Below are 15444 nucleotides of genomic sequence, written 5' to 3'. Positions count from 1 at the left end.
AATGACATTCCAGGATCTTTAAAACCTAACATCAAACCGTCTTTATAGCTTCCTAATCCCTAATTTCCAGAATAAACAAAGGAATGTTGTCCAAGGACAAAAAACCAACTTAGTTTTACAGGATAAAGAACCTGATTTTGAAGATTACGAAGATGAGAAGTCAACAAGGTCACAAAATTGCTTTGAAGTTATAAAAATCACTCATAGGTTGTGTATGCATGTAACAGGTTACCTCCTTCTTTAGATTTAACAGTAAGTTACTAAATTTCTAGGTTAATGTAAAAAAATATTTCTATAAACATATATGTACTAAGTTTATCATGGTATCTTTCAGTCATGGTTGGCAAAATGTTTTTAATCTTAATGTTTTATCTTAAATCTAAACACATTATTTAGCTTAATGGCTAAACAGTGTTATATTCATGTCTCATATAAAAGATTAGTATGTTCTAACATCACGGAATGAGAATCAGCACATTCTTGCAAATACACACAAGGCTACACAAAGATAAGCCTAGTGGAACTGATATAAAACAAATGGAGATGGGAGATAAAAAGAATGGAGGGAAAAGGACAAAGATTGCTAGGACTTGAAGAATGTAAGGAAAAGTAAAAAAAAAGTAAGGAAGGTCCTGGCCAACTTGCATCTGTTGGTTGGAGTGTTGTCAGTACACCAAAATGCCGTGGGTTCGAATCCCGGGCAGGACACATTACCCAGGTTGTGGATTTGATCCAGGATTGGGGCAGGTGCAGTAGGCAACCAATCAATATTTCTCTCTCCCTCTTTCAAAAAGAAAAAATATTTTCTGAGGTCTTACTTTTTACCTCTATTTCTTCTCAACAGGCTGCTTTTTATTTTATTTTTGTTAATCCTCACCTGAGGATATTTTTCCAATGATTTTCAGAGAAGGTGGAAGGGAGGGGAAGAGACAGAGAGAGAGAAACACTGATGTGAAAGAGACACTTCGATTGGTTGCCTCCCACGCGAGCCCTGTCCAGGGCCAAGAATGGAGCCTGCAACTGAGGTACATGCCCTTTGACTGGAATCGAATCTGGGACCCTTCAGCCCGCAGGCCTACACTCTACCCACTAAGCCAAATGGGCTAGGGCTCAACTGGCTGCTTTTTATGTCTCAAAAAAAAATAAATCTTTTTTTATCCTACTGGCAAGGGTTACTACTATTTCCTATAAAGACTTTAGAAACTGTTAACATATTGCAACCACCTGTACAAAAAGAAACTAGAACTGGTACCTGCTGCGGATTCATAAAAGAGTGGATATTAGTAAAAATATGAGCCTCAGACTACACCAAAATAGAAAATAGAACCTTAAGAATAGTATCTTACTATATAGTCACTCCTTTTCTTACAATTCTGTCCCATAACATTTAGAAGATTGAAGAATTACAATAAACAGGATTCATAAAAATTAAATGATCCTGGGGAAGAAACAACTGCCAATTCTTGAGAATCCAAGCCAGTAGTACCCAAACTCTGTTCTGCAAAATCCCAAGGCCTGGTAGAGCTGTTTCCTATTTAAATTACACATCAATTGTCTTAGCTGGTGTGGCTCAGTGGACAGAGCGTTGGTCTGCGGACTGAAGGGTCCTGGGTTCAATTCCAGTCAAGGGCACATGCCCAGGTTGCGGGCTCCATCCCCAGTAGGGGGCATGCAGAGGCAGCCGATCAATGATTCTCTCTCTTCATTGATGTTTCTAGCTCTCTCTCTCCCACTCTCTCCCTCTCTGAAATCAATAAACATATATATATTTTAAAAAGTGTTATATTACATATTAGGAATCACGAACTGGTAATTTTGTTGCTACATTAACCCCGTTTGAGGCAGGCCAAAGAATATAGATTCCTGTGCTATCTTTGTATGCATATGTTATCTTCTTGCAAAATGGTCACTAAGAATTATTTTTGCAGTGAAGAGATGCTAGGCTGTGTAAATCTACTCATATGTACAATGGTAAACTAAAGGTTAGGAAAGATTTCTGCTCAAAGTGCTCGTATCATAACATAAATCAGCTAGAATGAGTAAATAAATGACCATCTTATCCTATGTTGTACTATCAACTATCATTAATAATTACAGTTCTTTGATTATATTTATGTTAGAGAATGCAAACCTTTGTGAATCAACTTTGATTTACTCTTCTTTCAAATTAAAAGAATGCGAGAGGCATACCTCTACCATCAAAAATGTTATCTGTGGTTATTTCTGAGGGTAGTGGAAATTACGGAAAATTTTCATCTTTTATGTTATACACTTCTATAATGTTTAAATTTTTAAAATGTAAACATGTATTATAATAGTTTAATTATTTTCATATGTGAATAAGGCATGAATGAAGATTTTCTCCATACCACCCAACTAAAACTAGAAACAAACTAGAATTATCTTTCCTTTTTTTTAACAGACTAGTTTTTTAAATTTTGTTTGTTTTGTTTTTTTAACTTGATTTTTAGAGAAAGAGGAAGGAAGAGAGACACATCGATGTGAGAGGAGAATATCCACCAGGTGCCTCCCGCATGACCCCCACAGAGGATCTGGACAAGTGCCCTGACCTGGAATTGAACCAGCAACCTTTCAGTGCATGGGATGACCCCCAAACAACTGAGCCACACTGGCCAGGACTGAATGATCTTTCTTTTCTTTTTTTTGTTAATCCTCATCCGAGGATATTTTTCCATTGATTTTTAGGGAGAATGGAAGAGAGAGGGAAAGAGAGAAAGAAACATTGATATGAGAGAATCACATCGATTGGTTGCCTCCTGTACGAGCCCTGACCAGGGCCCAGGTCAGGGAGGAGCCTGCAACCAACGTATGTACCCTTTACCAGAATCAAACCCGGGACCCTTTGGTCCACAGGCTGTCACTCTATCAACTGAGCCAAACCGGCTAGGGCCTGAATAATCTTTCTTAACAAGTAAATAATATACATTTCAACTTAAAAAAAAATAAATTTATTAATAACACCACTTTTATCTGTCTTATTATTGTAATTTTAAAAATTAGAATCTTATTTAAAAAGCAATTCCACTGCTAAAAATGTTTTAAAAAACCAGTATAAGGTACTGTCAAAAAAGTTCCATTACTGGAGCCTATACTACCTAAGCTTAAAGCACTGCTCCAGCACTTTACTATGTGGGACACTTTGAGCAAGTTTCTTAATCTCTCTTAAAACTCAAGCTTCTGCAGATATAGAATATTGGTACCAGCAATATTTACCTTATATGGCTGTTCTCAGAACTAAATGAGATAAACCAAGTATAGTACTTAGCATAATATTTAGCTATTAATAATTACTAATCTGCATTTGCTCTGGCTGGTGTGGATCAGTGGTTAGAGCATTGGCCAGTGCACCAAAGGGTTTTGGGTTGGATTCCTGGTCAAGGACACATACTGGGTTGCAGGTTCAATCCGGCTTGGTCAGGCACATGCAGGAGGCAACCAATCAATGTATCTCTAAAATCAATGGGAAAAATATCCTTGGGTGAAGATATTAACAAAAAACAAAAACAAAGCAAACAACAAAAGATCACTAATCTGCATTCTAATGAGATGAGAGCAGCAAAGTGAAAATTTTAGATTAAAAAGTATTTGCTGAGGTTGCTCATTCAGTTAATATTTGTTACTGAATTAAATTTTGTTCCAAAAAGTATTTATAGCAACTGAAGAATATAAGCAGTATAATAGAATTGAAAAATAGATATACAAAGCAGGTAAAGTGAAAAATAAAGGTAGGAAAATAAACTGAAGTCAAGATAATACCTATTTATAAATTCAGATCATAAGTTTTCATATAGCTACTAAAGACAGGCTCTATTTCCAAATATTTTGGCTCTGTTTTCCAGATGCCTCAACAAAAGGAAACATAATCAATTATCAGGTTCAAACCAAGAGAAACAAAACATTTCCTAATGCAGAGATCTAAGAGAAATTTGGTACGATTCTTATGAAGAAGATCAACAAAGGAGACACTACATAGTAGGTCATATAGTATGTGGTAGGTCTCAACTAGAAGAGGTACTATCCCACCAGCCTCCTGACTTACCCTGCACACCCAAGCATAGGAGATGGCATTTAGTGAGTGGGAATCAGGTATAATAAGCGCTTCTACTAGTGTATACCTGGTGTCAGAAAACCTTTTCTGTGAAGAGTCAGTAAGTACGTTAGTTGTTGCAGGCTACAGGGTTCTCTGTCTTAGCTACTCCATTTTGCTACTGTAGAAAAAGAGCAGCTACAGATCATACATCAACAATTAAATGTCACTGTGTGCTAATAAAATTTCATTTATGGACACTGCAATTTGAATTTCGTAAAATTTTCACATGCCACAAAATACTACCCTATTGATTTTTTCAACTATTTAAAAATAGAAAAACTACTAGAGGCCAGTGCACCGGGCCACTAGTCTTCTTATCTTACCTTATAACCTCATCCCTGAAGACCTCATTTCTCTTAACTGAATTCTTAAATAGGAATTAAGTGGTAGAGTCCAGAGGTTTTATTCTCTGTCAAGTTTCTGTGGAGTATATATTCTCTAGGCAGGGCCATGTAGCTTCAGCCAGGCAAGTGACCTTGCTGTTATATTCTTAAAATTCAAGAAATTACCCAAAGTCTGCACTTTTTGATAGCTACCCTACTAAAGTATGAGGATAAAGCCAAGAGAGTAACTGCAGGCAGATTTATAATTTTTCTTAGAAAACTCTTTTAAGCCTACCTTAAAACAGATAAAAAGCTAACAGAAGTCTTAAAATATTTCTTTTTAAATAATCTATTGAGATGAAATTCATAGAACATAAAATTAACCATTTTAAAGTGAACAATTCGGTGGTATTTTGTATAGACATAATTTGTGCCACTAACACCTCTATTTAGTTCCAAAACATTTTTTTTTAAATCCTCACCTGAGGATATTTTACCATTGATTTTTAGAGAGAGTAGAAAGAGAGAGTAAAAGACCTAGAGAAACACATCGATTGGTTGCCTCCTGCAGGCATCCTGACCAGGGCCCAGGGAGGAGCCAGCAACTGAGATACATGCCCTTGACGGGAATCAAACCCTAGCCCCTTCAGTCCACAGGCTGATGCTCTATCCACTGAGCCAAACCAGCGAGGGCTAGTTCCAAAACATTTTTATTCCTTCAAAATAAAACCCTTTACCCATTAAGAGTTTTTCCCCATTCTTCCCTTTCCTGTTCCTGGCAACCACCGTCTTTACAATATTATCTATTCTGGATATTTCATATAAATAGAACTATACAATATGTGACTTTGTATCTGGTTTACTTTACTTAGCATAATGTTATGGAGGTTCACTCATGTTTTAGGATGTATTGGTATTTTATTCATTTTTATGGCTGAGTCATATTACATTGTATGTATATGCCACAATTTATTTATCCATTTAATGCTAGATATTTCAACAATTTCCACCTTTTGGCAACGGTGAATAATGCTGCCACAAACATTCATGTTCATGTACTTATTTGAATACTTGTTTTCGATTCTTTTGGATATATACCTAGGAGTGAAATTAGTTTCATATGGCAATTCTATGTTTAAAATTTTGAGGACAGGCTCATATGGAAATTCTATGCTTAACATTTTAAGAAAAGCCAAACTTTTCCACAGCATTGAAATAATTTTGCATTCCCACTGGCAATGTACAATGGATTACAATTTTTCCACATCCTCACCGACACTTTTCCTTTTCTAAATTTTTATTACAGCCATCTAGGATAACTCATTGTGCTTTTGATTTACATTTCCTTGACTAATAATGTTGAGCATGTTTTCATGTGTCTACTGATCATTTGTACTGTATCTTCTTCAGACAAATGTTTATTCAAGTCCTTTGACCATTAAAAAAAATATGTTTTTATTGATTTGAGAGAAAGGAACATCAACAATGAGAGAGAATCATTGATCGGCTGCCTCCTGCTCACCCCCCACTGGGGATCGAACCTATAACTGAGGCATGTGCCCTGACTGGGAATTGAACCATAACCTCCTGGTTCACAGGGTGGCGCTCAAACACTGACCCACACTGGTTGGGCATCATTTGACCATTTTTAATTAGGTTGTCTTTTTATTGTTGTAAGATATACATTTTGGATACTAGACCCTTATCAGATATATGATTTGCAAATATTTTCTCCCATAGTCCTAATGTTTTATACTGGTTTTCATTTCTTTTTAAAGCAAACCCCTTTTTTTTCAAATATATATTCATTTGTCTTGTTTATAATTTTACATACAGAACTCCAATCTGATATCTATACTAAGAAAAGGATAATATGCTACTTAGAGCAGACGTCCATGTGAACAAAGTCACAGTGGCTGTGAGGGCCTACGGCCAGCGGCGGCACAGGAAAGGAGGCAACACCTCCCCGGGAGTGGGAGTGGGAGCAGAGGCGGGGCCGCTGCAGGAGCAGGAATGGGACCCTCTGCCTCTGCTCCTGGCACCACGCCTCCACAGAGGCTAGATGGGGTGCGACCTGCTGTGCCTCAACCTCCCACAGCCCCTCCCCTTGCTGGCCTGGCTCCACATCGCCCCCCTGCCCACCAGCGGGGCCAGCACAAAGAAGCGAGGGCCTGCCGGAGCGGCCGGCAGTGGCAGCAGTAGTGGGTTGATAGGGGCAGTGCCTTCCCATGATCGGCCCAGTCGCCTCCCACAGAGGGAGGCCAGATTGCTGCTTAGGCCTGCTCCCCCTAAGCTGTCAGTAGGACATACCCTGAGGGCTTCTGGATTGTGAAAGGGGGAAGGCTGGGCTGGGGACCCCCTCCAGTGCAAGAATTTTCATGCACCGGGCCTCTAATATGATAAAAATGAAGCTGCTCTAAAAGGAGTGAAGAAATCCAAAACCCTGGCCACTTGTCTCTCTGTAGCAAATTGTAGATCGCTTGGACAAAGCACATAAAACCCAAGATATATGTTTTCTATACCAATGAATAATTGTGCACAATTTTATCTGTCCAAAACACGGTGGAACAGTCTAAAAGACATTGTCCTACACCATAAAGTCTTGGTTGTTCTGTTAAAATATTTGAGACCTATAAGGTATGAGCACCAGGAAGGATTATTTACGCCTCAAATCTGTATTAGACCTACTAATAACACAGAAGTACTTCGAATGTACCCATCTCTCAGCCATTTAAAAATAAAATCTGAAATAAGGATCTTTTTTGTTGTTTTTTGTTTTGTTTTGTTAATTCTCATCTTTTCTCACACTCCCTAAATAGACTTCTTTGAAAAGAAAGGAAGCTCAGGAAATACAAAAGTGGACTGAGGATATTTTTTCCATTGATTTTTAGAAAGAGTGGAAGGGAGGACGGCAGGAGGGGGGGAGAGAGAGAAAGACAGAGGGAGAAAAAAAACACACACCAACCATTGATGTGAAAGACACACTGATTGGCTGCCTTCTGCATGCACCCCACCAGGGCAGGGATTGAACCTGCAACCCAGGTATGTGCCCTTAACTGGTAATCAAATCCATGACCCCTCAGTGCTCAGGCCGCCGCTCTAATGACTGAACAACACTAGCCAGGGTTGAAATAAGGATCTTGACTCAAACATCAAATTGTCACAAGCAGCAGCAGAGAGTCAAGTACTTATTTACCAGTAGTTATAAATATATCCTTATAAATATCAGGGAAATATAATACAAGATCAACAATTTATTAGAGCACATATTTACAGATGGAGTGAGTATAATTTGTTCTGAGCTATCACCTCTACACTTGGTCGCATAACATCCAATATCACTGATTTACCAGATGACAATTAGAACTGGCTGCCAGATATGGCTATAGAAAAGACTAAAGATAGTTACAACACAAATATACAAAAACCAACTAAGTGGTCTACACATATAGGAAAAGTAATCCCTTCAATAATAAATGAGAACTTAAAAAAAGCTGAATTAAACTAAATTTCCAAAATTTCAAGTGTGTACTATTAGCAATGGTATGGCATCATTAAATGCAAACAACTTTTAAAGTATACCTGGTCACTATTAGTGACAGGACTATTTTTCTTATCCATTGCTCATATTATAACCTTATTCCCATGTCTCAAAGTATTTTAAACTCATGGTTAAATAGTATTTCCTTAAAAACATACACAAAACTTTGAGAATTGTTTTTACCTCTTCCTCCTCAATTTCAGAGGTGTTAAGTTTGTGTTTTTCACAGTAAGGACCCTCTTTCCAAGCTTCAATATCACCACAGTCACAGAAACCTCCACCTCCTGACGTTGTCATCTTAAAAAAAAATCATAAAGCATCTTGTCAGTAAATGTTTGCTGAGGGCTCTCAGATTATAAGAAAAGCAAGTTAAGGAAATAACATTGCTAGAGCGTTTAAATTTCTTTGGAGGGATGAAATTTAAAAAAATGGCAAACCTCTCAATAGTTTAAAGCTTATTTTAAATATGCCTATAAGCTAATAGAAGTGATTCAAAATAAAATAAGCTACCTTGTAGTGAACTAGTAAACAATAGATATTTTAAAGAGATAAAATATGCTCACATATGTAAGTTTCTTAATTAGGGAAATCATGAGGGTCTGGGGGCTGGATTTTGGCTAAATTGGTATAATGCTGGCCTTTATGCTAGCAGGTTACAGTGCTATAATGTAATATGCCAGATTCAAGAGTTATAAGAACTAGAATAGTCCAATAAGAGTGCTGCATCTGCATTAGAGGAAGTAAGCAATAAAAACTAGAAAGACCGTTTATTTTTCTTTTCTTACACTCCCTAAATATCCTTCTTTGAGAAGGAAGCTCAGGAAATACAAAAGTAGACTGCCTGGTCACAAAAAACCTTTGCACCACTTGCAGGGTTCAATAATTATTTATACTTCTTTTTCTTCTTCTTTTTGGGTAAAGACAGTTTATTCAATAAATGGTGGTGGGAAAATCGGACATGTACAGGCACAAAAATGAAACTAGACCACCTTCTTATACCATACACAAAAATAAACTCAAAATGGATAAAGGACTTAAATGTAAGTGATATCAGAGTAGTGGCATCCTGAAAGATTCCTCTGATCTCTCCCCCTGAAATTTCAAGAATTTGAGCAGCCATATCACAACAAAATATTCCCTGTTCAATGCACAAATACACCTGAGCTATCTGTGCACTGAAACATCTGAAGGTGGTAGATGGAGCAAGGGAGGAGGGCAAAAGGGGGTCGGGCTAATACAAACCAGGGAGACAGCCCAGAGAGGAGAGGAATCCTGCTGCTGCTGACACCCCCTCAGCCAGGAGAAACAGGGGGGCTGGGTGGCCAATCCTGCAGGCGTGAGCAGGACTAGTTATGGCTGAGCTGAAAGACCATTTGCAAAAAATGGCTAGGCAGTATGTCTGGGGTAGCTTTAGTAGCTTCTGGTCAGGGAAATTAGGAGCCATTCTGGAAGTTGGGAAGTCCAAAAGAAAGGTGCCAGCCAGAAGGTTTCATCCTGAGGCCTCTTCTCTTGCCTTGGAGATGGCCACCATCTTGCTTTGTGCTCAGATGACCTGTCTTTGCATTTCCACATAAGGAATGGGGAGGAGCAAAAGAAGCTACTTATTCTTTTAAGATATGGAAATGATTCAAGAAATCTGGCAAGACAGAATCTATTAGTTAATCATTGGTAGACTGGAAATTCTGCTCTTTAAAAAATTCTGAGAGTTTAGAAATGGTTAAGTGCAAATTTTAGATCAGCCTTAATATATTTTGCCCAAACTATCTGTGTGTTATATATCACAAATAATTAATGTAAACCCACAAAAGACAGTTATTCTAAGGGACTGCAAAGATATATGTCAAGAAACATGGGCAGGCAGGCATTTGAAAAATGCTAACTCCACCCTATAGTTTTCATGCACATTCTATTACCGAAGATAGGTAGAACAGCTTAAAGCAGTGGTTCTCAACCTTCGTACTGCCGCAACCCTTTAATACAGTTCCTCATGTTGTGGTGACCCCCAATTTCATTGTTACAAATTGAACATAATTAAAGCATAGTGATTAATCACAAAAACAATATGTAATTATATATGTGTTTTCCGATGGTCTTAGGCGTCCCCTGTGAAAGGGTCATTCGACCCGAAAGGGGTTGCGACCCACGGGTTGAGAACCGCTGGCTTAAAGAAAACTGGGATTCTCTTACTGATTTATGAAAATAAAGAGAACACAAACATACAAGGAGTTCAATTTTATAGCTGTTTTTAGTTCGTTATTATCAATATTTGGGTACTATGAATAAATCAAATAGGAGGAAAAGTCCTGAACCAACAGGGCTCCTGAAATAATAAGACTGCAATATTCTCTACCATTTTATTTGAGATTAGGGTGGAAAAAGCTCCAGCTACTATCAGTTCCCTAATTTCTGAATGTTCATGGATCTGTTTTGAACTTTTAGTAGAGAAACCAAGACAGGCTTAATAATAATCTGCCTTTGTCATATCCTTGACTTAAAAGCAAACAAACCTGATTTTTGTAAAAATACTGATTGCATTATAGCAGAGAAAAAAATAAAAATAAAATTAGTGGGTCTTATGTTTTGGAGTTGAGCCCTCTTCTACACTGTAGTAGCTGCCTCTTTAATATTAAGAAATGACAAATCTTCTGTGGAAGATGACCAATAAATAGAACATTTCTTAAATGTATAATCCTATCACTTTTCCTTGTCTCACACAAACCCCTTTAGGAACCTCCCTCTCACACTTTTAACTCAACTTTAGCCTCTGATTTTTGATAACCCCTTTCTTAAACCTAGAGTTTTGAAGATAATAAACATAGAAAAACATCAAGATAAACTAACTGAAAACTAATATGGAGGAGCTGATATCTGTGTTGTCTTTCTTAAACCACATGTTCCAAGAAGTCTGGATTCATAATTCATATCTATACTGCCATTGTATGTTTAATGGTGTTTAAATAACACATTTCTTAAACCACTCTCTCCTATTTTAGTGTTAAACCTTGGAATTTTAAAAAAGCAGAAAAGGTAGGTAGTATAAAATTTGATACTAGGTATGGTTATTATCTGGACATTACTAACCCTGTATCGATGGTCTCTGTGAATACTTCCCAAAAAGCACTCCATGCATAAAACACAAGTTGGATCAACTGCACAGTCTCTGTAAAGTTAAAGAAAAAATAAAAATGAGTGTCATAAAATTACTGCATATTTCACAACATAATACTTCATACTGGGTTCCATTCTAGAAGAGCAATAATAGTGAACTGTCTTAATGTTAAAAGAAAGGAAATATTATTCCCCAAAATCTCTCAGATCTTTGATCAATGATGTCAGCTTAAGAACCTGTTTCTCATACTGGATATGTACTAGTGAGTTTCTGAAGGCACGTATTACTAGAATGGTAATTTCCCCCAAAGATTCAGGGAAATCACATTTTATATTAAAACACATAGATGTTATGGAATCGATTTTAAACTTTATCTTGCAATTTCAAGTAATTTCCTTCAAACAGGTGTTTCAAATCAATGGTCTTCAAGGTGGTATGTGTACACCCCCAGAAAGAAGAAAATATTAAAACTTGTATTTCTATTTAAATTTTAACTAATTTAAAAGGGAAATTAAACATTCTAAATGATTAAGTACAGACTGACATGGGTCTCCTTACTTGGTCATTATGTCTGATAGTCACACAACACATATGGTTTCTAAGATATCCTGACGGGAGAATAAGAATTCCACAAGGCTGCCTTGCCCGGTTTGGCTCAGTGGATAAAGCATTGGCCTGCAAACTGAAGGGTCCCAGGTTTGATTCATCAAGGGCATGTACCTTGGTTACAGGCTCCTCCCCAGCCTGGGCCCTGGTCAGGCCTCAAGCAGGAGGCAACCAATGTGTTTCTCTCACACTGATGTTTCTCTCGGTCTTTCCCTCTCTCTTAAAAATCAATGGGGAAAAAAAAATCCTTAGGTGAGGATTAACAGCAACAACAACAACAAAAGAATTCCACAAGGTGGATGGGTTGTGACAGTGGTGTCCTCAGTCATTTCATTTGCTTTCATCATACTGCCAGTTTGATATATCTACAGATCATATCTTCTCTCTATATAAAAGCCTAATATGCAAACTGTCCCCTCAAGAGTTCGACAGCTTGTTATGACGTGAGCTGACCACCAGGGGGCGGCATGGAATGAAGGAAGGCCCTGGCCAGCAGTTGGCAGCTGGGGAAGGGAGGCCCCGGCTGGCAGCCAGAAGTAGGGCCCTGATAGGCCCTGATCGCCGGCCAGGTCTAGTGACCCGAATTTCGTGCACCAGGCCTCTAATCTTAAATAAGAGAATCTCTCTAATGCCATGAAATGAGATGGGGTATGATGAAAAATCTTTAAGTTTCCCTTATCCTTGGTTCTTATATCCTCATAAGCAAACCACTCTAATGTGCTTATTGTACTCCTTTTTATTTGTAGCATACTAGAGGCTCGGTGCACGAAATTCCTGCACAGTGTGTGTGTGTGTGTGTGTGGGGGGGGGGGGGGCATCCCTCAGCCCAGCCTGCGCCCTCTTGCAGTCTGGGACCCCTTAGGGCAGTGATGGCGAACCTATGACACGTGTGTCAGAGGTGACACGTGAACTCATTTTGGGTGACACGCATCGACAGAGACAAAAAATTGCATAATTCAAATATTTGTCTCTCGTAACGGCCAGAGTTGGGCATCACTCGAGTAATATTATTACTCATGTTACTCATGGTCAATAATGCAATTCTAAAACCAAATGTAAACATGTACATCGGTGTTGCGTAGCAAAGATACATAATGAAAACATCCAAGATACATTGTTCCAATATTGACATTAATATAAAAAGGTTAAGAATTGCACTATAAAGAGATTAATCTTTACTCATGACATTTTATTTTCACTCGAGTGACAAAATGCCCAATTCTGGAAACGGCCTCGTTATTGTCAACATGTGCCTCGGGTAAGCTTCCCGTGCGTTCGGGTGCATTCGGCAAACGGACGCACTTGATTGCCATGTTCGTTAGGAGACAGGAGTGGGAGGGTTAGAAGAAAAAGATATACAGTGCAACAGTGCTCGATGAGACATTCTGTGTGTTGGATAATTGATTACAGCACCATATATTTGTTGGTTATACATACTATCTTTGAATTGTTTTGCATCAGGAGTCAGTGCAACAACACTGCAAAAAGTTAATAGGTAAGAAACCTATCAACCTTTTATAAAAAACGCCGTGATTTATATTTATTTATTTTTGCAGCCTTGTGATGGAGAATCAAAAAAACAAAAAAGCAAGATTGAATGATAAAGGAAGTGGAAGTAGCAGTAGCCGACCCTTTCAAGACATATGGCCCGAGATGTACAGGATTGTCGACAGAAACAACAGATCATTTTGCATACTGTGTAATGAAACGGTAGTAAGCAGAACGTGGAATGTAAAGAGACATTTTGAAACTAATCATTATCAGCTCTTGAAAAAAAGTATCCATGAAAGGAAGGAATACATTACTAGGCAGATACACCTCTATAAAAGTCAATCAAATTCCATCATTAAATTTGTAAGATGCTCTACAAATTTAACATCAGCAAGTTTCTGTATTGCTCACTCCATAGCTCAGCATGGAAAAGCTCTCAGTGACAGAGAATTTATTAAGGAAACATTTCTAAGATGTGCACCAGCTCTATTTCACGATATGAAAAATAAAGATATTATTAAAAGAATTTCTGAGTTACCACTCAGTAGAAATACTACCAAAGACAGAATAATAGATCTTAACAAAAACGTACATCAATTAAAAAAAGACTTAAATAGTTGTAAATATTTTTCAATTTCTCTTGATGAAACTACTGATGTCACATCAAATGCTCAGTTGGCCATTATTGCTAGATATTCTGATGGTCTCACAATGAGAGAAGAGTTGATAAAGTTAGAATCAGTGCCAATAAGTACATCAGGAAACGAAATATGTAAGGTTGTTATAAAAACATTCAGTGACCTAAACATTGATATCTCTAAAATTGTGTCAGTCATGACAGATGGGGCACCAAATATGGTGGGAAAAAATGTGGGACTCCTGAAATTGTTTATGGAAGCTATTAGACATCCACTTGTACCTTTTTATTGCATTATCCATCAGGAGGTGTTGTGTGCCAAATTGGGATTCTCAGAATTGAATGATTTAATGTCAGTTGTAACAAAAATTGTGAATTTTATAGCTTCTTGACCCCTTCACAAGCGAGAATTTTCTGCACTTTTACAGGAAGTTGATTCAACCTACAGTGGACTACTGATGTTCAATAATGTGAGATGGCTGAGTCGAGGTAAAGTACTTGAGCGATTTGTGGAGTGCTTTGAAGAAATTACGGTATTTATTGAGAATAAGGATCTGGCAAACTTTCCTCAGATCAATGATCATAAGTGGGTCAGCAATTTGATGTTTTTTACAGATCTCTCTGTTCATATAAATTAACTGAACTTAAATTTACAAGGTTTTGGCAAAAGTATTGACGTTATGTTTGGATACATCAAATCTTTTGAAAGTAAACTTAAAATTTTCAAGCGAGATATTGAAACTAAAACTTGTAAGTATTTTCCTTGGATAAAAAAGTATTTCGAGAAGGCCACTACAACAAGTGTAATGGAGTCCATACTATGTACCAGAATATAGTAAATTCGTTATTTGAACAGTTCAGTGAAAGATACGGCCAATTTAGAAGCCTAGAACAGACCATTAAAATAATTAAGTATCTGGATGTAGTTGTTTACAGTACTTTGGAATTAAAGGATTTCCAATGGATGCAAATCTGCAAATCTGCAAATTGCAGATTTTCAAGGTAGCATTTGGACTCGTGTTTGTTGACTTAAGGTTGAAACTTGAAAATCTGGAATGAAATCGTTTGAATAATGAAGAAGAGTGCAACTACGAACAAGAAATTTTGAGTGCTTGGAACAGAATACCTGACACTTTTAGCGACATAAAAAATCTAGCGATGGCTTTGCTAACCATGTTTTCATCAAGATATTTTTGTGAGACTTTGTTCTCAGCATTAAAGAATATTAAAACGAACAAAAGAAACTGGCTAACAGATGAAGTTAGTGGCGCTTGCTTGGCCTTGAAGTGCACCAAGTATGAACCTGCAATCGAAGAATTAGCAAACTTCAGCACTAAAAAAGTCACTAATTTCTAGTTTTTGTACCATTTGATTATCATTGTTTTTATTATTATTTTTTCCTAAATGTACATTGTTTTTCTGTTTTTGTTCATTTTATACATATTTTTTGGTTGATTTTTCTTTGTTAAATGGCATTTAAATATATAAAATAAATATCAAAAATATAAATCTTTTTTTTACAATGGTTGCAAATATAAAAAAAAATTATGAATATTTCTATATGTGACACAGCACCAGAGTTAAGTTAGGGTTTTTCAAAATTTTGACATGCCGAGCTCAAAAGGT

General features: G+C 37.3%; 1 protein-coding gene across 3 annotated transcripts in view; it reads right to left on the bottom strand.

Annotated features, from left to right (window-relative positions):
* Positions 1–15444, bottom strand: part of UBR2 (ubiquitin protein ligase E3 component n-recognin 2) — a 112375-nt gene that overhangs the window by 71567 nt on the left and 25364 nt on the right. For all 3 annotated transcript variants that reach the window (XM_081093820.1, XM_081093821.1, XM_081093819.1), the window contains exons 3-4: positions 11057–11135; positions 8159–8272 (exon numbers count right to left, since the gene is read on the bottom strand). In XM_081093820.1, coding sequence (XP_080949946.1) covers positions 8159–8272; positions 11057–11135 — 193 coding nt within the window. The remainder of the gene's footprint in view (positions 1–8158; positions 8273–11056; positions 11136–15444) is intronic.

Source organism: Myotis nattereri, assembly GCF_964212035.1.
Source record: "Myotis nattereri genome assembly, chromosome: 6".
Classification (NCBI taxonomy): domain Eukaryota; kingdom Metazoa; phylum Chordata; class Mammalia; order Chiroptera; family Vespertilionidae; genus Myotis; species Myotis nattereri.
The sequence above is the reverse complement of the archived record's forward strand: the minus strand, read 5'-3'. Positions and strand labels throughout refer to the sequence as shown.